The 24835-nt window shown below is 43.8% G+C and overlaps 1 protein-coding gene across 4 annotated transcripts in view; it reads left to right on the top strand.

Annotated features, from left to right (window-relative positions):
* Nucleotides 1-24835, top strand: part of smap1 (small ArfGAP 1) — a 133527-nt gene that overhangs the window by 58954 nt on the left and 49738 nt on the right. For 3 of the 4 annotated variants that reach the window (XM_072250412.1, XM_072250414.1, XM_072250406.1), the window contains 2 exons: nt 8908-9003; nt 12718-12790. In XM_072250412.1, coding sequence (XP_072106513.1) covers nt 8908-9003; nt 12718-12790 — 169 coding nt within the window. The remainder of the gene's footprint in view (nt 1-8907; nt 9004-12717; nt 12791-24835) is intronic. The other variant, XM_072250417.1, reaches the window with a different exon arrangement.

Here is a 24835-nt window from a genome sequence, read left to right as displayed (position 1 = left end):
ACCCTCTTCCTCCAGCACATAATTCTGGAATTTCCGCCATTTCCAATGGGATCCCACCACCGAGCACACTTTTCCCTCTCTCATTGTCCACCCCCCCCCCCCCCCACTTTCTGCTTTCCGCAGAAATCACTCTTTATATAGAAAACATAGAAAATAGGTGCAGGAGTAGGCCATTTGGCCCTTCGAGCCTGCATCGCCATTTATTATGATCATGGCTGATCATCCAACTCAGAACCCCACCCCAGCCTTCCCTCCATACCCCCTGATCCCCGTAGCCACAAGGGCCATATCTAACTCCCTCTTAAATATAGCCAATGATCTGACCTCAACTGTTTCCTGTGGCAGAGAATTCCACAGATTCACCACTCTCTGTGTGAAGAAGTTTTTCCTAATCTCGGTCCTAAAAGGCTTCCCCTCTATCCTCAAACTGTGGCCCCTCATTCTGGACTTCCCCAACATCGGGAACAATCTTCCTGCATCTAGCCTGTCCAATCCCTTTAGGATCTTATACGTTTCAATCAGATCCCCCCTCAATCTTCTAAATTCCAACGAGTACAAGCCCAGTTCATCCAGTCTTTCTTCATATGAAAGTCCTGCCATCCCAGGAATCAATCTGGTGAACCTTCTTTGTACTCCCTCTATGGCAAGGATGTCTTTCCTCAGATTAGGGGACCAAAACTGCACACAATAGTCCAGGTGTGGTCTCACTAAGGCCTTGTACAACTGCAGTAGTACCTCCCTGCTCCTGTCCTCGAATCCTCTTGCTATAAATGCCAGCATACCATTCGCCTTTTTCACCGCCTGCTGTACCTGCATGCCCACTTTCAATGACTGGTGTATAATGACACCCAGGTTTCGTTGCACCTCCCCTTTTCCTAATCGGCCACCATTCAGATAATAATCTGTTTTCCTATTTTTGCCACCAAAGTGGATAACTTCACATTTATCCACATTAAATTGCACTTGCCATGAATTTGCCCACTCACCCAACCTATCCAAGTCACTCTGCATCCTCTTAGCATCCTCCTCACAGCTAACACTGCCACCCAGCTTCGTGTCATCCGCAATCTTGGAGATGCTGCATTTAATTCCCTCATCCAAGTCATTAATATATATTGTAAACAACTGGGGTCCCAGCACTGAGCCTTGCGGTACCCCACTAGTCACCGCCTGCCATTCTGAAAAGGTCCCGTTTATTCCCACTCTTTGCTTCCAGTCTGCTAACCAATTCTCCATCCACATCAATACCTTACCCCCAATACCGTGTGCTTTAAGTTTGCACACTAATCTCCTGTGTGGGACCTTGTCAAAAGCCTTTTGAAAATCCAAATATACCACATCCACTGGTTCTCCCCTATCCACTCTACTAGTTACATCCTCAAAAAATTCTATGAGATTCGTCAGACATGATTTTCCTTTCACAAATCCATGCTGACTTTGTCCGATGATTTCACCGCTTTCCAAATGTGCTGTTATCACATCTTTGATAACTGACTCCAGCAGTTTCCCCACTACCGACGTTAGGCTAACTGGTCTATAATTCCCCGGTTTCTCTCTCCCTCCTTTTTTAAAAAGTGGGGTTACATTAGCCACCCTCCAATCCTCAGGAACTAGTTCAGAATCTAACGAGTTTTGAAAAATTATCACTAATGCATCCACTATTTCTTGGGCTACTTCCTTAAGCACTCTAGGATGCAGACCATCTGGCCCTGGTGATTTATCTGCCTTCAATCCCTTCAATTTACCTAACAACACTTCCCTACTAACATGTATTTCGCTCAGTTCCTCCATCTCACTGGACCCTCTGTCCCCTACTATTTCTGGAAGATTATTTATGTCCTCCTTAGTGAAGACAGAACCAAAGTAATTATTCAATTGGTCTGCCATGTCCTTACTCCCCATAATCAATTCACCTGTTTCTGTCTGTAGGGGACCTACATTTGTCTTTACCAGTCTTTTCCTTTTTACATATCTATAAAAGCTTTTACTGTCAGTTTTTATGTTCCCTGCCAGTTATGACTCCCTTGTCCAATTAGTCCCTCCCCACTGATCTTCCTCCTGGCACTTATCCTTACAAGCGGAATATCCTGCCCCTACACCACTTCCCTCACTACCATTCAGGCCCCAAACAGTCCTTCCAGCTGAGGCGATGCTGCAACTTTGTTTGTTGGGGTCATATACTGTGTCTGGTGCTCCAGGTGTTATTTTGGGTTTCCAATGGAAGATAATTAAGAAGTGATTAGTAAAGAATGACATTAGTGAAGTGTTTTCTGCAGGAAAAGACAAAGGGTCCTCTTAAAATCATAAACAAGAGAAAGTCTGCAGATGCTGGAAATCCGAGCAACAAACACAAGATGCTGGAGGAACTCAGCAGGCCAGGCAGCATCAAAGTACAGAAACCCTTCAGCAGGACTGGAGAAAAAAAGCTAAAGAGTAGATTTGAAAGATGGTGGGGGGGGGCAGGGGAGAGTGACAATCCAGGTGATAGGTGAAACTTGGAGGGGGAGGGATGAAGTAAAGAGTTAGGAAGTTGATTGGTAGAAGAGACAGAAGGCCATGGAATAAAGAAAAAGGGGGAGGGGGAAGGAGTATCAGAGGGAAGCGATGGGCGGGCAGGGAGATAACAGAGAGGGACAAGGGGGATGGGAATGGTGGGGGTGGGTGGAGGCATTACTGGAAGTTTGCGAAATTGATGTTTATGCCATCAGGTTGGAGGCTACCCAAATAGAATATAAGGTATTGATCCTCCAACCTAAGTGTGGCATTATCCGGACAGTGGAGGAGTCCATGGATGGACATATTGGAATGAGAATGGGAAGTGGAATTAAAATGGGTGGCCACCGGGAGATCCTGCTTGTTCTGGCGGGCAGAATGTAGATGCTTGGCCAAACGGTCTCCCAATCTATGTTGGGCCTTGCCGATTATATATGAGGCCACACCGGGAGCACTGAACACAGTATATGGTCCCAACAGACTCACAAGTGAAGTGTCGCCTCAGCATGAAGGACTGTTTGGGGCCCTGAATGGTAGTGAGGGAGGAGGTGCAGGGGCATGTGAAGCACTTGTTCTGCTTGTCAGGATAAGTGCCAGGAGGGAGATCAGTGGGGATGGACAAATAGACAAGGGGGTCATATAGGGAGTGATCCCTGCGGAAAGTTGGAGGGGGGGAGGGAAAAATGTGTATGGTGGTAGGATTCAGTTGGAGATGGCGGACGTTTTGGAGAATTATGTGCTGAAGGCAGAGGCTGGTGGGGTGGTAGGTGAGGACAAGAGGAAGCCTATCCCCAGTAGTGTGGCAGGAGGATGGGTTAAGAGCAGACGTGCGTGAAATGGAAGAGATTCGGTTGAGGGCAGCATTGATGGTGGAGGGAGTGAAGCCTCTTTCTTTGAAAAAGGAGGACATTTTCCGAAACGTGGACTGTACTTTTTTCTATAGATGCTGCCTCGCCTGCTGAGTTCCTCCAGCTTTTTGTGTGGTCCTCTGTGAATGTTTGCTTTTGAAGATACATTCTCAACATTTTGAAATATTTAGATTTTTGGTTTTCAAAATATATTACATTATATACACTATCATTAATTTGGTGAAGGAAGTCTGAGAATTGGAGTGGGAGTGTGGCGGGAGCCATTCTGATTTTCTTCTCGTCGGAGTTCAGAGAGGCGGGACAGCGCAGGTGTGTGATGTCGGGCAGTGAAGCGCGACAGATTTAAAAGGTCAGAAATCCTGATTCAGGTTTCATTTGGAGAAGGAAGTCTGAGAATCGGAGCGGAAGTGCGGCAGGAGCCATTTTGATTTTCTTCTCGTCGGAGTTCAGAGAGGCGGGACAGCGCAGGTGTGTGATGTCGGGCGGTGAAGCGCGACAGATTTAAAAGGTCAGAAATCCTGATTCAGGTTTCATTTGGAGAAGGAAGTCTGAGAATCGGAGCGGAAGTGCGGCAGGAGCCATTTTGATTTTCTTTTCGTCGGAATTCAGAGAGGCGGGACAGCGCAGGTGTGTGATGTCGGGCAGTGAAGCGCAGAAGAGTTAAGAGGAACACAACCTTATACAGCGAGTAGCATCGTTTTGCGGGCAGCGGAGTGAGCTGGGAGCAGAGTGAAGGCGTAAGGGCTTTGGCTCAAAGGGCTTAGGCGGAAACAGGGGAGGCAAAGTAGATTTGGTTTTCAAGTTTTCCTGCTATTTGAGGAAAGTGTAAAGTATGAGTGTGAGGGCAGCTTGCTGTTCTCGGTGTCAGATATGGGAGGTCCTGGACTCTCCTAGCCTCCCGGGCATCCACATCTGTGCCAGGTGCGCCAAGCTGCAGCTCCTAAGGGACCGCGTTAGGGAACTGGAGCTGCAGCTCGATGACCTTCGTCTGGTCAGGGAGAGTGAGTAGTTGATAGAGAGGAGTTACAGGCAGATAGTCACACCAGGGCTACAGGAGGCAGACAAGTGGGCCACAGTTAGGAGGGGGAAGGGGAAGAGTCAGGAACTAGATAGTACCCCAGTGGCTGTACCCCTTAACAATAAGTACTCCTGTTTGAGTACTGTTGGGGGGGACAGCCTACCTGGGGGAAACAACAGTGGCCGTGCCTCTGGCACCGAGTCGGGCCCTGTAGCTCAGAGAGTAGGGAAAGGAAGAGGAGGGCAGAAGTAATATGAGACTTGATAGTTAGGGGGTCAGATAGGCGATTCTGTGGACACAGTCAGGAGACCCGGATGGTAATTTGCCTCCCTGGTGCCAGGGTCTGGGATGTTTCTGAACGCGTCCAAGATATCCTGAAGTGGGAGGGTGAGGAGCCAGAGGTCGTGGTACATATCGGTACCAATGACATAGGTAGGAAAAGGGAAGAGGTCCTGAAAGGAGAATATAGGGAGTTAGGAAAGGAGTTGAGAAGAAGGACCGCAAAGGTAGTGATCTCAGGATTACTGCCTATGCCACACGACAGTGAGAGTAGGAATGGAATGAGGTGGAGGATAAATGCATGGCTGAGGGATTGGAGCAGGGGGCAGGGATTCAAGTTCTTGGATCATTGGGACCTCTTTTGGGACAGGTGTGACCTGTACAAAAAGGACGGGTTGCACTTAAATCCTTGGGGGACCAATATCCTGGCGGGGAGATTTGCGAAGGCAACTGGAGAGACTTTAAACTAGGATGGTTGGGGGATGGGAATGAAATTGAAGAGACTAGGAGAGAGGAGGTTAGTTCACAAATAGAGAAAACTAGTAGACAGTGTGTGAGGGAGGATAGGCAGGGGACAGAGAATGGGAACACTCAGACCGAAGATGTAGGGGAGAAGGAAGAAAAAGATAATAAAGTTGTTCGCACCATTAGGGATAAACAGAGAGTAAGAGGTGGGGAGTTTCTTAAATGCATCTATTTTAATGCTAGGAGCATTGTAAGAAAGGTGGATGAGCTTAGAGCATGGATTGATACCTGGAAATGTGATGTTGTAGCTACTAGTGAAACATGGTTGCAGGAGGGGTGTGATTGGCAACTAAATATTCCAGGATTTCGTTGCTTCAGGTGTGATAGAATTGGAGGGGCAAGAGGGGGAGGTGTTGCATTGCTTGTCAGAGAAAATATTACAGTGGCGCTTTGGCAGGATAGATTAGAGGGCTCATCTAGGGAGGCTATTTGGGTGGAATTGAGGAATGGGAAAGGTGTAGTAACGCTTATAGGGGTGTATTATAGACCACCTAACAGGGAGTGAGAATTGGAGGAGCAAATTTGTAAGAAGATATTTGTAGTAAGCACAAGGTTGTGATTGTGGGAGATTTTAATTTTCCACACACAGACTGGGAAGCCCATTCTGTAAAAGGGCTGGATGGTTTGGAGTTTGTAAAATGTGTGCAGGATAGTTTTTTGCAGCAATACATAGGGGTACCTACTGGAGAAGGGGCAGTGTTGGATCTTCTATTAGGGAATGAGATAGGTCAAATGACAGAGGTATGTGTTGGGGAGCACTTCGGGTCCAGTGATCACAGTGCTATTAGCTTCAATATAATTATGGAGAGGGATAGGACTGGACCCAGGGTTGAGATTTTTTGATTGGAGAGAGGCTAACTTTGAGGAGATGAGAAAGGATTTAGAAGGAGTGGATTGGGACAGTTGTTTTATGGGAAGGATGTAGTAGGGAAAATGGAGGTCATTTGAAGGTGAAATTTTGAGGGTACAGAATCTTTGTTCCTGTTAGATTGAAAGGTAAGGTTAAAAGTTTGAGAGAGCCATGGTTTTCAAGGGATATTGGAAACTTGGTTCAGAAAAAAGAGAGAGATCTATAATAAATATAGGAAGCATGGAGTAAATGAGGTGCTCAAGGAATATAAAGAATGTAAAAAGAATCTTAAGAAATTGATTAGAAAAGCTAAAAGAAGATATGAGATTGCTTTGGCAAGTAGGTGAAAATAAATCCAAAGGGTTTCTACAGTTATATTAATAGCAAAAGGATAGTGAGGGATAAAATTGGTCCCTTCAAGAATCAGAGTGGACAGCTATGTGCGGAGCCAAAAGAGGTGGAGGAGATTTTGGACAATTTCTTTTCTTCGATATTCACTAAGGAGAAGGATATTGAATTGTGTAAGGTAAGGGAAACAAGTAGGGTAGTTATAGAAATTATAATTAAAGTAGAGGAAGTACTGGCACTTTTAAGGAATATAAAAGTGGATAAGTCTCCGGGTCCCGACAGGATATTCCCTAGGACCTTGAGGGAAGTTAGTGTAGAAACAGCAGGGGCTCTGACAGAAATATTCCAAATGTCATTAGAAACGGGGATAGTGCTGGAGGATTGGCGTATTGCTCATGTTGTTCCATTGTTTAAAAAGGGTTCTAAGAGTAAACCTAGCAATTATTGGCCATAAGTTTGACACCAGTGGTGGGTAAATTAATGGAAAGTATTCTTAGAGATGGTATATACAGACATCTCACCCTGCAAAAACTCATTTCAGGGAGGTAGCACCATCAATTTGCGGGACACTCCCGGGAGAGGTGGGATGTCTGCAATAGAGTAGCTCCTTAGCAGCTAGCCAGCTAGTTTAAGTAATGTTAGCTACGCTAATGAATGAATGACACCTGTTAAACTCACCTCAACATGTCCTTTACAGTCTTAACCCACCATGGGCAATAGAAAAGTCACTGTTGCAAACAGTGCAGCGAGCAGCACTGTCATTATTTTGACCCCTATTAGGCAGGGGTACACTTTAGCGTAGTCTGGGGTGATGTACATTTTATAGTTTTTTGGAGCACTCTGCCATGGTGCGCACTCTCTCTCATGGTTGCTCGCGCGCGCTCAAGTGCTCTCGCTTTCTCGCTCGTGCACTCTCGGTCTCTCATGCTCTCTCTTGCTTTCTCTCGCTTGCTCTCAAAAAAACTGATTTCCGTAATATTGTATATAATTTGCGGGCATCAGGGAGCCACTATTCATATGCGGGAGACTCCCGGAACTTCCGGGAGAGGTGGGATGTCTGTATATATGATTATCTGGATAGACAGGGTCTGATTAGGAACAGTCAACATGGATTTGTTTGTGGAAGGTCATGTTTGACAAATCTTATTGAATTTTTTTGAAGAGGTTACTAGGAAAATTGACGAGGGTAAAGCGGTGGATGTTGTCTATATGGACTTCAGTAAGGCCTTTCACAAGGTTCCACACGGAAGGTTAGTCAAATCATTAGGTATTAATATTGAAGTAGTAAAATGGATTCAACAGTGGCTGGATAGGAGATGCCAGAGAGTAAGTGGTGGATAACTGTTTGTCAGGTTGGAGGCCGGTGACTAGTGGTGTGCCTCAGGGATCTGTACTGGGTCCAATGTTGTTTGTCATATACATTAATGATCTGGATTATTAAGTATGCAGATGATACTAAGATAGGTAGCGTTGTGGATAATGAAGTAGGTTTGAAAAGCTTGCAGAGAGATTTGGGCCAGTTAGAAGAGTGGACTGAAAGATGGCAGACGGAGTTTAATGCTGATAAGTGTGAGGTGCTATATTTTGGTAGGACTAATCAATATAGGACATAGATGGTAAATGGTAGGGCTTTGAAGAATGCCGTAGAATAGACTGATCTAGGAATAATGGTGCACAGTTCCCTGAAGGTGGAATCTCATGTGGATAGGGTGGTGAAGAAAGCTTTTGGTATGCTGGCCTTTATAAATCAGAGCATTGAGTATAGGAGTTGGGATGTAATTTTGAAATTGGACAAGGATTGGTAAGGCCAAATTTGGAGTATTGTGTACAATTCTGGGTCACCGAATTATAGGAAAGATGTCAACAAAATAGAGAGAGTACAGAGGAGATTTACCTGGGTTACCTGGGTTTTAGCACCTAAGTTACAGAGAAAAGTTGAACAAATTAGGTCTTCATTCTTTGGAGCGTAGAAGGTTGAGGGGGAACTTGATAGAGGTATTTAAAATTATGAGGGGGATAGACAGAGTAGGGGAGATTCAAACAGGACATGAGTTGAGAGTTAAGGGGCAAAAGTTTAGGGGTAACACGAGGGGGAACTTCTTTACTCAGAGAGTGGTAGCTGTGTGGAACGAGCTTCCAGTAGAAGTGGTAGAGGCAGGTTCGATTTTGTCTTTTAAAATAAAATTGGATAGGTATATGGACAGGAAAGGAATGGAGGGTTTTGGGCTGAGTGCAGGTAGATGGGTCTAGATGAGAGTAGGCGTTGGGCACGGATTAGAAGGGCCGAGATGACCTGTTTCCGTGCTGTAATTGTTATATGGTTATATCTTTTTAAAAGAAATTTTGTGCATCAAACAGTTAAGTACTGTTGAAAGAAGCTGTTTTCATTGTGGATGAGAGTCCAGTTAGTTTGATTTTGCTAACTTGTTCTTCAGTAAATGTTAATTCTGTTTCTTTTACTCATTTCAAATGCTCATCTTTCACTTCAGACATTTTGTCTTGACCTTCAGCTCTTTTGTTTCTAGTCCCCTCCCCATTCCATAGGGCTACCTCCAACTATTCTCAACCTAACTGGAGAAGAACTTCCTGCTGAGAAGGAAAACACTGTTAATGCAACTCCTGTGAGTATTTTTTTCTCAACGTAATGAAAATGAAATTTGTCCACCAAAGCAAAAGCAGCCGGTGATAGCTAATGTATATGGGTTTGACAAAATTGTCAAACAAGGAGGGAAAAGGAAGCTGAAGTTGAATACTGACATGATGAATATCATCAGAACAAATACAGTAGAAGCCAAGTAACGTGAAGAATTCAATAGATTCTTGTAAGAACTTAAGCAAATGAACTTTGTCCATCGATAAGCGCATGAGAATATTGTTGCTAACAGAGACCATTGAAAGTAGGAAAAGACTGGTGACTAAATATTCCAGGAGAAGGTTTTCATTCATGGTGTCAGGAGGTGAAATTGCATTTAGTAGTTAAGGAGTTCGTTATTGAAGTAATGAAAGAGGATACCATAGAAGTCTCTCCAAATGAGGCCTTATTGATCATGCTTGAGAATGAAAAGGGTAATGAGAAGTAAATGAGCAAATCTGAGATGCAAAATAATAAAGTTAAAATGCTGGGCTCTCACTTTGGTGTTACACTCTGGGCCTCCAAATAGCAGGAATTAGAAGAACACATAATAGGTACCTCATGGAAAGGTGTAAAGGCAGTTGGTTTGGGGATCATAACTTTCCCAATGTTGACTGGGTTGTTTTTCGTGCATGGGCAGAGAGAGGGAGGAATTCATCAAATGAGGGTTTTCTGAAGCAATGTGCAGCAAGTCTCACTTAGAGAAAGCTGTGCCTGAGTTTAGGGAATGAAGATGGATAAATGATTGAAGTTTCTGTAGATGAGCCCTTTGGGAACAGTGGTATTTTCTGGTTAGTTTCAAGATGGTTATGAAACTTGGTTCTTAAGTTGGAGTGTAAACCAGGAAGGGATGGGAGGAGAAGAGTAGATTTCCATTGGAGAGCCTGATTGGAAGCAGCTGCAAGAGGGGAAAGCAACATCTGGATAAGTGGGAAGCATTTAAAAGTGCAATGGTAAGATTACCAAGTCAGGACATCCCAACAGGGGTAAAGAGCAAAGATAATTATTCAGTGAACTTTGGTTAACAAAGGATTTTAAATGTTTGACTGTTAATCCTTTTTTGTTAATAGCTTGTGGGTCTAAAATTGTCCCTCTAATGTTTTATGGTTCTGAAACCCGGCAAATATACATTAACACATACAACATTGAAAGGATAATTATATCTGCTTGAAAGGTTTGAAATATTATTTACATAATGTTTATTTTCCCTGCCACCATTGAGGTCTTGTCACAAGGACTGCGAGTTGTATATTGTACTGTTGACCTGTGCTGCGCACCTTGTGCCTTTTGAATCATATTTTATTTACTTATTTGTGGTAATACTTTGTTTTATTTGGAGTGTGTCTCTCTGTCTTTCTCTCTATATTCTGGTAATATTTGAATGTGCACAAAGAATATATGGAGTAGATTCCTTGTAAAATGTCTACCTCCCGTGCTGATATTTTTTTTGTCACCCCAATATCTGAGCTTGCTACACAAGTACCCTATATATGCAACCCTTATAGCTAGATTTCCCATCAAATTTGGCATACTTTAAAAAGACAATAATTTTTACCGTTGTCATTATGTAACTGTATTTATCCCTCACTCCTTGTTCCAAGCAAATTACTGACCCCTCATATATGTAAAATTCAAGGGACCGTTAGTGATGTTAACTATGTGCTTTCTCTTTGAATCACTGAGTCACAAATTCACAAGTCTGGCCACTAAGTTCATTATAAACTACTTCTTAAATTCTAGTTTGCTAAACAGCTCTGTTTATTCCAAGTGCGTCCTGTTAAAGCTGGCAAATATTAAAGTGAATGTGAAGTTACTGATTGTGGTACAGGTCAGCAGGAATATCTCAAGCAAGAGACTGGATTTAGGGCTGGTTTTGCTTTGTTTGAGGTAGAAGAGGCTAGTGAGAGACCTGATATAAGTATTAAAAATTGAGGTGGAAAAGTACAAAGCAAGGGAAGGAAGGGAAAATTTGACTTGATTAGCTCAATGATTTGGTTTGTAAGATAAAAGCTGACGGGCAGTTAAAGCAAGATTAACAAGTTTGTTAATTTAAGACAACTAGTATACATATGGAAAATTGCATTTTAACCATTACTTTCTTGCGGCAGACTTGTGTCATCTCTGCCAGTAAGTTTTCAAAAATTGCACATTCTGTAATTTTTATTCATTCAGTGAATAAAGTGCATATTGTATCTGCCCTTTTATTAATTTTTTTTTATTTCTTGTCTCCTTTATATTGTGTTCTTTTACATGAATGGTATCATAGAATTTGCATCAATTCTTGCAAATACATACCCCAGGGGTCCCCAACCTTTTTTGCACCGCGGACCGGCCGACCGGGGGGGGGGGGGGGTGTTGGTGGGGGGTGTTCAAGTAGGGTTAAACTCACCTCAACATATCTTTTACAGTTAAGGTTGCCAACTTTCTCACTCCCTCCCAAGTAAGGGACAAAAGTAGCAGTCAAATCCTGACGAAGGGTCCTGGCCTGAATCGTCGACTGTACCTCTTCCTATAGATGCTGCCTGGCCTGCTGCGTTCACCAGCATTTTTTGTGTGTGATGATGGGACACTTGTGTTTACCCCGAGAAAGGCTACCATGACCATTGGAGCCTTGCGTAGGCACCTGTGTACGCATGCGTGACGTGCGCATATGTGTCATGAGCATGCACGTACATGCTGATTTTTTTTTGTTCCACAAATCGGTTTTGGCTTAATCTTCCCGACTATACTGTACATACATTATTTCTACTTTATATAGGCTGTGTATTTATCATATCATTCCTGCTTTTACTATATGTTAGCGTTATTTTAGGTTTTATGTGTTATTTGGTATGATTTGGTAGGTTATTTTTTTGGGTCTGGGAATGCTCAAAAATTTTTCTCATATAAATTAATGGTAATTGCTTCTGCGCTTTACACCATTTCGGCATGAAAGGTTTCATAGGAACGCTCTACCTTAGTGGGGTCTCGTATGGGACAAACCAATTTAGTCCAATATACGGGATGTCCTGGCAAATACAGGACAGTTGGCAACCCTCTGTTCAAGTTCAACAATGCGTGACAGGGAATGAGGAAAGGTGCAGCTGGCTCGTATCGTTTCCTCGTGGCGCGGTAGCACATCCTTTGCGGCCTGGTACCTGGGGACTGTTGCCCTACCCCACAACAGAGTAGATTTGAAAACATTGCTTATCTGAAGATCTCTCCGTGACATTACCAAGTTTATCTCCTCAACCCTTTTTACAATTAGATACATCTTTGTTATTTATTTCAGAGTTAGTAGTGATATTATTTGCAGCCTAAAGTTTTGGAATTCCTTCCCTCCTATCTCAAATGTCCCTTTCAGAAGTAACAAAAGAATATTTAGTTGTGCTCCAGTATACATTTATTTTATTTTCTTATCCAGGCTTCCTTTTAAGATTCTCACATATTGTTACCCTCTTTGTTTCGTCCTATGTTAAATTATTGGTGCACATAAACTTTTACATTAAAGCTGCATAATGCATTAACAAGTCGTCATAAATGTTTTTAAAAAATTTGGGATCTGACTTGTAATTGGAAAAGAAAACTTGGTGTAGGTAAAACTGGATGTAGGAAGTTCAGAATGACAGAATGTAAACATACTGTGACTATTTTAAAAATTTTAGATAGTTTTTGTATTTAAGTTATCTTAAGCTCCATTAAGGTGCATATGATTTCAATGCAGAAGAAAAATCAGCTGGACACCAGAACAAGCCCTCAGAAGGTGACACAATCCACCATTGATCTGTTAGGACTGGGTAAGTAAAGAATATTTAATAAATATTAATGATTTTATAAATCAATTTTATTTGCAAAAAATAAGCTGTAGGAGAAACTCAGTGTGTCAGGCAGTGTATGCAGAAGTAAAGGAATGGTTATGTTTGGCATCAAGGCCCTAAATGTAATAGCATTTCACTGGAATTAAAATTACAATGTTTGTTAACATTACAATTGTTGATAAAATTTGAAGTGGCTAGGAGCCGTGATGCAGCAGTACAGACTGTAAGACACCCATGCATTTCTTGCACAGCAGTTTGGCTATATGCACAATGAGCTCGAAGGGAGGGGTTTTCTCAGGGCAAATATACTTGACGCTGGAGCAGTAATGATGGAAAAGGCTTTAGAAAAGTTACTGGAGAGATTTGAAATGCACATTTAGAATCTGGTGATGTTGATGTTGGTTAAGTAACTTGCTATTATCTTGATTGGTTGTAATTATAATTTATCTTGTGGCTCAAATGAATTTGTAGGTATGAATTTGTTGTTGAATTTTCCTCATTTTCTACCAACTGGTTTGATTTTTGAACAGGCTTATTTTCCTGTAAACCATAGTTGGCTTTATATAAAATACACAGCTTAACGTTGTGATGTTAAAGTGTCCTGCTGTAAATTACCACAATAAACAGAACACACATGAGTTTGGTTCAAATTAAATTAAGAATTTATGTAATTATTGCTTAAGTTAATTTCAGGCTGAGTTTTTTTTCGATGTCCTAATATGCTGAAGAAATATATTTCAGAGTACAGCAACATCTAAGATGGTTTTAGGGTACTGTGTCTTTTAAATTGATAAACTAGCGTTAAGATTAACTGGCATGAGATGATCTGCAATGAATTGGCTGTTTGGATTCAGAACTGGCTTGCCAATAGAAGTCTGAGGGTATTTGTTGAAGAGACTTATTCGAGCTGGAGGTCTGTAATTAGTGGAGTTCCTCAGGGATCTGTGCTGGGACCTCTGCTGTTTGTAATATATACAAGTGACCTGCATGAAAGTGTAGTTGGGTGGGTAAGTAAATATGCGGTTGATACCAAGATTGGTGGAGTTGTGGATAGTGCAGAAGACTGGCAAAGAATACAGCACATTATAGATCAGTTGCAGATATGGGATGAGAAATATCAGATGGAGTTTAACCCATATAAATGTGAGGTGTTGTACCTCTGTAGGGCAAATTCAAAGAGACAGTACACTGTTAAGGGCAAGGTCCCTAACAGTATTGCTGAGCAGAGAGATCTTGGGATTCAAGTTCATAGTTCTTTCAAAGTGGCTACACAGGTCGAAAAGATGGTTAAGCAGGCTTGCTTTCATTGGTTGAGGCATTGAGTTCAAAAGTCAAGAGGTTCTGTTGCAACTTTATGAAATTCTGGTTAGGCCACACCTGGAGTATTGCATACAGTTCTGGTTGCCCTACTGTAGAAAGGATGTTGAGGCTTTGGAGAGGATGCAGAAGAAATTGTGGAGGCATCAGCAGTGACCTTCCATAAATGAGTAGAGTCAGGAATGGTTTCATAGGATACATAATTTCAAATGTTGCACCACTCTTTTAGAAGGTAGGGAGGAAAAAGAAAGTAGGAAATTATAGGCTGCTTAGCCCGACTTCAGATGTTGGAGTCCATTACTGAGGATAACGTTTCAGTGTAGGCCAAAGCTAGCATGGTTTCCTCAAGGAGAAATCTTGTCTGACAAATCTTCCAGAATTCTTTGAAGAAGTAACAAGCAGGACAGACAAAGTGGAGTCAATGGATGTTGTTTACTTTGTTTTTCAAACTGGTTTTAACAAAGTACCACACAATGTGCTGCTAAATGAGAGCACATGATATTACAGGAAACATACTAACGTGGAGCGAAGATTGGCTAACTGGCAGAATGCAAAGAGTGGGAATAAAACATAGAAACATAGAAAATAGGTGCAGGAGTAGGCCATTCGGCCCTTCGAGCCTGCACCGCCATTCAGTATGATCATGTCTGATCATCCAACTCCGAACCCTGTACCTGCCTTCCCCCCCCATACCCCCTGATCCCTTTAGCCACAAGGGCCATATCTAACTCTCTCTTAAATATAACCAATGAACTGGCCTCAACTGTTTCCTGTGGCAGAGAATTCCACAGATTCACCACTCTCTGTGTGGAGAAGTTTTTCCTCATCTCGGTCCTAAAAGGCTTCCCCTTTATCCTCAAACTGTGACCCCTCGTTCTGGACTTCCCCAACATCAGGAACAATCTTCCTGCATCTAGCCTGTCCAGTCCCTTTAGGATTTTATACGTTTCAATAAGATCCCCCCCTCAATCTTCTAAATTCCAATGTGTATAAACCTAGTTGATCCAGTCTTTCATCATATGAAAGTCCTGCTATCCCAGGAATCAATCTGGTGAACCTTCTTCGTACTCCCTCTATGGGAAGAATGTCTTTCCTCAGATTAGGGGACCAAAACTGCACACAATACTCCAGGTGTGGTCTCACCAAGGCCTTGTACAACTGCAGTAGTACCTCCCTGCTCCTGTACTCGAATCCTCTTGCTATGAATGCCAGCATACCATTCGCCTTTTTCACGCCTGCTGTACCTGCATGTCCACTTTCAATGACTGGTGTATAATGACACCCAGGTCTCATTGTACCTCCCCTTTTCCTAATCTGCCACCATTCAGATAATAATCTGTTTTCCTATTTTTGCCACCAAAGTGGATAACCTCACATTTATCCACATTAACTTGCATCTGCCATGAATTTGCCCACTCACCTAACCTATCCAAGTCACCCTGCATCCTCTTAGCATCCTCCTCACAGCTGACACTGCCGCCCAGCTTCATGTCATCCACAAACTTGGAGATGCTGCACTTAATTTTCCCCTTCTAAGTCATTAATATATATTGTAAACAACTGGGGTCCCAGCACTGAGCCTTGCGGTACCCCACTAGTCACTGCCTGCCATTCTGAAAAGGTCCCGTTTATTCCCACTCTTTGCTTCCTGTCTGCCAACCAGTTCTCTATCCACATCAATACCTTACCCCCAATACCGTGTGCTAAGTTTGCACACTAATCTCCTGTGTGGGACCTTGTCAAAAGCCTTTTGAAAATCCAAATATACCACATCCACTGGTTCTCCCCTATCCACTCTACTAGTTACATCCTCAAAAAATTCTATGGGATTCGTCAGACATGATTTTCCTTTCACAAATCCATGCTGACTTTGTCCGAAGATTTCACCGCTTTCCAAATGTGCTGTTATCACATCTTTGATAACTGATTCTAGCATTTTCCGCACCACCGATGTTAGGCTAACTGGTCTATAATTCCCCGGTTTCTCTCTCCCTTCTTTTTTAAAAAGTGGGGTTACATTAGCCACCCTCCAATCCTCAGGAACTAGTCCAGAATCTAAAGAGTTTTGAAAAATTATCATTAATGCATCCACTATTTCTTGGGCTACTTCCTTAAACACTCTGGGATGCAGACCATCTGGCCCTGGTGATTTATCTGCCTTTAATCCCTTCAGTTTACCTAACACCACTTCCCTACTAACATTTATTTCCCTCAGTTCCTCCATCTCATTGGACCCTCTGTCCCCTACTATTTCCGGAAGATTATTTATGTCCTCCTTAGTGAAGACAGAACCAAAGTAGTTATTCAATTGGTCTGCCATGTCCTTGCTCCCCATAATCAATTCACTTGTTTCTGTCTGTAGGGGACCTACATTTGTCTTAACCAATCTTTTTTTTCACATATCCATAAAAGCTTTTACAGTCAGTTTTTATGTTCCCTGCCAGTTTTCTCTCTCAATCTTTTTTTCCCCTTCCTAATTAAGCCCTTTGTCCTCCTCTGCTGGACTCTGAATTTCTCCCAGTCCTCAGGTGAGCCACTTTTTCTGGTTAATTTGTATGCTTCTTCTTTGGAATTGATACTATCTTTAATTGCTCTTGTCAGCCACGGGTGCACTACCTTCCTTGATTTATTCTTTTGCCAAACTGGGATGAACAATTGTTGTAGTTCATCCATGCGATCTTTAAATGCTTGCCATTGCATATCCACCGTCAACCCTTTAAGTGTCATTTGCCAGACTATCTTAGCTAATTCACGTCTCATACCTTCAAAGTTACCCTTCTTCAAGTTCAGAACTTTTGTTTCTGAATTAACTATGTCACTCTCCATCTTAATGAAGAATTCCACCATATTATGGTCACTCTTACCCAAGGGGCCTCTCATGGCAAGATTGTTAACTAACCCTTCCTCATTGCTCAATACCCAGTCTAGAATAGCCTGCTCTCTAGTCGGTTCCTTGACATGCTGGTTCAAAAAACCATCCCGCATACATTCCATGAAATCCTGTTCCTCAGCACCCTTACCAATTTGGTTCACCCAATCTATATGTAGATTGAAGTCACCCATTATAACTGCTGTTCCTTTATTGCACACATTTCTAATTTCCTGTTTAATACCATCCCCAACCTCACTACTACTGTTAGGTGGCCTGTACACAACGCCCACCCAGCGTTTTCTGCCCCTTAGTGTTATGCAGCTCTACCCATATTGATTCCACATCCTCCTGGCTAATGTCCTTCTTTTCGATTGCGTTAATCTCCTCTCTAACCAGCAATGCTACCCCACCTCCTTTTTTTTTTCATGTCCAGGCCGACCAGGGGGAATGCCATACTAGATCTAGTACTAGGTAATGAACCGGGTCAGGTCACAGATCTCTCAGTGGGTGAGCATCTGGGGGACAGTGACCACCGCTCCCTAGCCTTTATAATTATCATGGAAAAGGACAGAATCAAAGAGGACAGGAAAATTTTTAATTGGGGAAAGGCAAATTATGAGGCTATAAGGCTAGAACTTGCGGGTGTGAATTGGGATGATGTTTTTGCAGGGAAATGTACTATGGACATGTGGTCGATGTTTAGAGATCTCTTGCGGGATGTAAGGGATAAATTTGTCCCAGTGAGGAAGATAAAGAATGGTAGGGTGAAGGAACCATGGGTGACAAGTGAGGTGGAAAATCTAGTCAGGAGGAAGAAGACAGCATACATGAGGTTTAGGAAGCAAGGATCAGCTGGGTCTATTGAGGAATATAGGGAAGCAAGAAAGGAGCTTAAGAAGGGGCTGAGAAGAGCAAGAAGGGGGCATGAGAAGGAAAACCCCAAGGCATTCTTCAGTTATGTGAAGAAAAAAAGGGTGACAGGAGTGAAGGTAGGACCAATTAGAGATAAAGGTGGGAAGATGTGCCTGGAGGCTGTGGAAGTGAGCAAGGTCCTCAATGAATACTTCTCTTCAGTATTCACCAATGAGAGGGAACTTGATGATGGTGAGGACAATATAAGTGAGGTTGATGTTCTGGAGCATGCTGATATTAAGGGAGAGGAGGTTTTGGAGTTGTTAAAACACATTAGGACAAATAAGTCCCTGCCCGGGGCCTGACGGAATATTCCCCAGGCTGCTCCATGAGGCAAGAGAAGAGATTGCTGAGCCTCTGGCTAGGATCTTTATGTCCTCGTCCACGGGAATGGTACCAGAGGATTGGAGGGAGGCGAGTGTTGTTCCCTTGTTCAAAAAAGGTAGTAGGGATAGTCCGGGTAATTATAGACCAGTGAGTGGTCTGTGGTGGGAAAGCTGTTGGAAAAGATTCTTAGAGATAGGATCCAAAGGCATTTAGAGAATCATGGTCTGATCAGGGACAGTCAGCATGGCTTTGTGAAGGGCAGATCGTGTCTAACAAGCCTGATAGAGTTCTTTGAGGAGGCGACCAGGCATACAGATGAGGGTAGTGCAGTGCATGTGATCTATATGGATTTTAGTAAGGCATTTGACAAGGTTCCACATGGTAGGCTTATTCAGAAAGTTAGAAGGCATGGGATCCAGGGAAGTTTGGCCAGGTGGATTCTGAATTGGCTTGCCTGCAGAAGGCAGAGGGTGGTGGTGGAGGGAGTACATTCAGATTGGAGGATTGTGACTAGTGGTGTCCCACAAGGATCTGTTCTTGGACCTCTACTTTTCGTGATTTTTATTAACGACCTGGATGTGGGGATAGAAGGGTGGATTGGCAAGTTTGCAGATGACACAAAGGTTGGTGGTGTTGTAGATAGTGTAGAGGATTGTCAAAGATTGCAGAGAGACATCGGTAGGATGCAGAAGTGGGCTGAGAAGTGGCAGATGGAGTTCAACCCAGAGAAGTGTGAGGTGGTACACTTTGGAAGGACAAACTCCAAGGCAGAGTACAAAGTAAATGGCAGGATACTTGGTAGTGTGGAGGAGCAGAGGGATCTCGGGGTACATGTCCACAGATCCCTGAAAGTTGCCTCACAGGTGGATAGGGTAGTTAAGAAAGCTTAAGGGGTGTTAGCTTTCAGAAGTCGAGGGATAGAGTTTTAAGAGTCGCGATGTAATGATGCAGCTCTATAAAACTCTGGTTAGGCCACACTTGGAGTATTGTGTCCAGTTCTGGTCACCTCACTATAGGAAGGATGTGGAAGCATTGGAAAGGGTACAGAGGAGATTTACCAGGATGCTGCCTGGTTTAGAGAGTATGCATTATGATCAGAGATTAAGGGAGTTAGGACTTTACCCTTTGGAGAGAAGGAGGATGAGAGGAGACATGATAGAGGTGTACAAGATAATAAGAGGAATAGATAGAGTGGATAGCCAGCGCCTCTTCCCCAGGGCACCACTGCTCAATACAAGAGGACATGGCTTTAAGGTAAAGGGTGGGATGTTCAAGGGGGATATTAGAGGAAGGTTTTTTTACTCAGAGAGTGGTTGGTGCGTGGAATGCACTGCCTGAGTCAGTGGTGGAGGCAGATACACTAGTGAAGTTTAAGAGACTACTAGACAGGTATATGGAGGAATCTAAGGTGGGGACTTATATGGGAGGCAGGGTTTGAGGGTCGGCACAACATTGTGGGCCGAAGGGCCTGTACTGTGCTGTACTGTTCTATGTTCTATCCCTCCTGAATATTGAATATCCCTGAATGTTGAGCTCCCATCCTTAGTCACCCTGGAGCCATGTCTCTGTCCTCCCAACTATATCATAATCATTAATAACAATCTGCACTTTTAATTCATCCACCTTGTTACGAATGCTCCTTGCATTGACACACAAAGCCTTCAGGCTCGCTTTTACAACAGTCTTAGCCCTTATACAATTATGTTGAGAAGTGGCCCTTTTTGATTTTTGCCCTGGATTTGCCGGCCTGCCACTTTTACTTTTCACCTTACTACTTTTTGCTTCTACCCTCATTTTACACCCCTCTGTCTCTCTGCACTGGTTCCCATCCCCCTGTTGTGAACTAACCTCCTCTCTCCTAGTCTCTTTAATTTCATTCCCACCCCCCCAGCATTCTAGTTTAAAGTCACCTCAGTAGCCCTCGCAAGTCTCCCTGCCGGGATATTGGTTCCCCTAGAATTCAAGTGTAACCCCGTCCTTTTTGCACAGGTCACACCTGCGCCAAAAGAGGTCCCAATGATCCAAAAACTTGAATCCCTGCCCCCTGCTCCAATCCCTCAACCACACATTTATCCTCCACCTCATCGCAATCCTGCTCTCACTGTCGCGTGGCACAGGCAGTAACCCCGAGATTACTATCTTTTGCGGTCCTTTTTCTCAACTCCCTTCCTAACTCCCTATAATTCTCCTTTCAGGACCTCTTCCCTTTTCCTACCTATGTCATTGGTACCTATATGTACCACGACCTCTGGCTCCTCACCCTCCCACTTCAGGATATCTTGGACATAATCAGAAATATCCCGGACCCTGGCACCAGGGAGGCAAGCTACCATCCGGGTCTCTGGACCGCGTCCACAGAATCGCCTATCTGACCCCCTTACTATCGAGTCCTCTATTACAACTGCCCACCTCTTCCTTTCCCTACCCTTCTGAGCTACAGGGCCGGACTCTGTGCCAGAGGCACGGCCACTGTCGCTTCCCCCAGGTAAGCTGTTCTCCCCCACCGCCCCCCAACAGTACTCAAACAGGAGTACCTATTGTTAAGGGGCACAGCCACCGGGTACTCTCTATTACCTGACTCTTCCCCTTCCCACTCCTAACCGTGACCCACTTGTCTGCCTCCCATGGCCCCGGTGTGACCACCTGCCTGTGACTCCTCTCTGTCAACTCCTCACTTTCCCTGACCAGACGAAGGTCATCGAGCTGCAGCTCCAGTTCTCAAACGCGGTCCCTTAGGTGCTGCATCTCGACAAACCTGGCACAGATGTGGACGTCCGGGGGGCTTGGAGACTCCAGAGCCTCCCACATCCGGCACCGAGAACAACAAACTGCCCTCACACTCATACTGTCTCTCTCCTCAAATAGCAACAAAAAATGAATGCCAAACCTTCCTCGCCTCGCCCGTTTCAGCCTAAGCCAGTTGAGCCGAAGCCCTTAAGCCTTCACTCTGCTCCCGGCTCACTCCGCTGCCCGCAAACTTCGCTGCCCGCTGTATGAGGCTCTGTTCCTTTTAAGTCTTCTGCGCTTCACTGCTCGACATCAGACGCCTGCGCAGTCCCGCCTCTCTGAACGCCGATGGGAAGAAAAACCGAAAAATTCAAAAATGGCTTCCTCCGCAGTCCCGCTCCGATTCTCAGACTTCCTTCTTCGAATTAAACCCGAAGCAGGATTTCTGTCCTTTTAAATCTTCTGCACTTCACTGCCCGACATCACACGCCTGCGCAATCCCACCTCTCTGAACGCCGATGAGAAAAAAAACGGAAAAACTCAGAAATGGCTTCCTCTGCACTCCCGCTCCGATTCTCAGACTTCCTCCTTTGAAAAGGAACTTTCTTCCTTATTGGCCGTCGGTGACTAGTGATGTTCCATAGATGTTGGGTCTGCTACTTTTTATGTTGTATGTTAACGATCAGGATGATGGAATTCCTAATGAGAAAATCTCCAGATGCTGTAAATCCAAAGCAACACACAGAAAATGCTTGAGGAACTCAGCAGGCCAGGTGGCATCTATGGAACAGAGTACAGTTGATGTTTCGGGCCAAGTCCTGATGAAGGGTCTCGGCCTGAATAGTCAAATGTACTCTTTTCCATAGATGCTGCCCGGCCTGCCGAGTTCCTCCAGCATTTTGTATGTGTTGCCTGGATGATGGAATTGATGGCTTTGTGACTTGTTATGGATGATACAAAAATAAGTAGAGATGTAGGCAGTGTTGAGGAAGCAGGGAGTCTGGCAGAAGAACTTGACAGATTGGGAGAATGGGCAAAGAAGTGGCAGATGGAATACAGTGTAGTGAAGTGTATGATCATGCACTTTAGTAGAAGGGATAAAGGTAAAGACTTTTTCTAAATGGGGAGAAAATTCAGAAATCAGAGGTGCAAAGGGACTTGGGAGTTCTTGTGCCAGATTCTCTAAAGGTTAATTTGCAAGTTGAGTCAGTGGTGAGGAAGGCAGATGTGAGGTTAGCATTTATTACAAGAGGAATAGAATATAAAAGCAAGAATGTAATGCTGAGGCTCTATTGGTGAGGCCTCACTTGGAGTATTATGAAAAGTTTTGAGCACCTTATTTAAGAAGGGATGTGCTGACATTGAAGAGGGTTCAAAGGAGGTTCATGAAAATGATTCCCGGAATGAAAGGCTTATCATATGATCATTTGATGGCTCTGGGCCTGTACTCACTGGAATTACAGCCTCAGAATAAGGGGACGTCCATTTAAAACGAATATCATCCTCTGCACGATTCCTTCAAGGTTAATTTACAGGTTGAATCAGTGGTGAGGAAGGTGAATGCAACAGAGTCGTAGAGGCTTACACCACAGAAACAGGCCCTTTGACCCATCTAGTCCATTCCAAAACCATTTAAACTGCCTATTCCCATCAACCTGCACTGGGACCATAGCCCTCCATATCCCTACTATCCAAGTATTTATACAAACCTCTCTTAAATGCTCAACTGAACTTGCATGCATCAGTAGTGCTGGCAGCTCATTTGACACTCTCAGAACTCTGAGTGAAGAAGTTTCCCCTCGTGTTCGCCTTAAACTTTTTACCTTTCATCCTTAGCCCACGACCTAAGGAAGCAAAGAGTGGGAATAAACGGGACCTTTTCAGAATGGCAGGCGGTGACTAGTGGGGTACCACAAGGCTCAGTGCTGGGACCCCAGTTGTTTACAATATATATTAATGACTTGGATGAGGGAATTAAATGCAGCATCTCCAAGTTTGCGGATGACACGAAGCTGGGTGGCAGTGTTAGCTGTGAGGAGGATGCTAAGAGGATGCAGGGTGACTTGGATAGGTTGGGTGAGTGGGCAAATTCATGGCAGATGCAATTTAATGTGGATAAATGTGAAGTTATCCACTTTGGTGGCAAAAATAGGAAAACAGATTATTATCTGAATGGTGGCCGATTAGGAAAAGGGGAGGTGCAACGTGACCTGGGTGTCATTGTACACCAGTCATTGAAAGTGGGCATGCAGGTACAGCAGGTGGTGAAAAAGGCGAATGGTATGCTGGCATTTATAGCGAGAGGATTCGAGTACAGGAGCAGGGAGGTACTACTGCAGTTGTACAAGGCCTTGGTGAGACCGCACCTGGAGTATTGTGTGCAGTTTTGGTCCCCTAATCTGAGGAAAGGCATCCTTGCCATAGAGGGAGTACAGAGAAGGTTCACCAGATTGATTCCTGGGATGGCAGGACTTTCATATGAAGAAAGAATGGATGAACTGGGCTTGTACTCGTTGGAATTTAGAAGATTGAGGGGGGATCTGATTGAAACGTATAAGATCCTAAAGGGATTGGACAGGCTAGATGCAGGAAGATTGTTCCCGATGTTGGGGAAGTCCAGAACGAGGGGTCACAGTTTGAGGATAGAGGGGAAGCCTTTTAGGACTGAGATTAGGAAAAACTTCTTCACACAGAGAGTGGTGAATCTGTGGAATTCTCTGCCACAGGAAACAGTTGAGGCCAGTTCATTGGCTATATTTAAGAGGGAGTTAGATATGGCCCTTGTGGCTACGGGGGTCAGGGGGTATGGAGGGAAGGCTGGGGCGGTGTTCTGAGTTGGATGATCAGCCATGATCATAATAAATGGTGGTGCAGGCTCGAAGGGCCGAATGGCCTACTCCTGCACCTATTTTCTATGTTTCTATGACCTCTGGTTGTGGTCACACCCAACCTCAGTGGAAAAAAGCCTGCTTGCATTTACCCTATCTATACACCTCATAATTTTGTGCATATCTATCACATCTCAGTCTTCTATGTTCTAAAAAATACAGTCCTAACCTATTCAATCTTTCCTTGTAACTCAGGTCCCCAGACCCAGGAACATTGTGAATTTTCTGTACTCTTTCAACCTTGTTGACATCTTTTCTGTAGGTAGGTGACCAAAACTGCACCAAGTTCAGCCTCATCAACGTCTCAGACAACTTCAACATAACATATGATCTTCTGTCCCCAATATGTTGATTTATGAAGGCTAATGTGCCAAAAGCTTTCTTTACAACCCTAGCTACCTGCGATGCCACTTCCAACAAATTATGGACCTATATTGTTCCACTGCACTCCTGAGTGTTCCACCGTTCACGATATAAGACCTAACATGGTAAGTCCTACTAAAGTGAAAAGCCTCACATTTGTCTGCATCAAATTCCATCTTCCATTTTCAGCCTATTTTCCAGCTGATGCAGATCCCTCTGTAAGCCATGATAGCCTTCCTCTCTGTCCCGGTCTTGGTGTCATCCACAAATTTGCTCATCCAGTTAACCACATTATCATGCAGATCATTGATGTAGATAACAAACAACAAAGGCTCCAGCACCAGTGCCTGTGATGCACCACTAGTCACAGGCCTACAGTTAAAGGCAACCCTATATTACTGCTCTCCGTCTTCTCCCACAAATCCAATATCTAATCCAATTTACTACCTCGTCCTGAATGCTGAGCGACTGAACCTTCTTGAATAGCCTCCCATGTGGAACCTTGTGAAACGCCTTGCTAAAGTCCATGTAGACAACATCCATTGCCTTGCCTTCATCCACTTTCCTGGTAATTTCCTCAAAAAACTCTATCAGATTGATCAGACATTACCTACCACA

The sequence above is a fragment of the Mobula birostris genome, chromosome 2 (assembly GCF_030028105.1).
Source record: "Mobula birostris isolate sMobBir1 chromosome 2, sMobBir1.hap1, whole genome shotgun sequence".
NCBI classification, from domain to species: domain Eukaryota; kingdom Metazoa; phylum Chordata; class Chondrichthyes; order Myliobatiformes; family Myliobatidae; genus Mobula; species Mobula birostris.
This window is presented reverse-complemented; position numbering and strand designations above follow the sequence as displayed.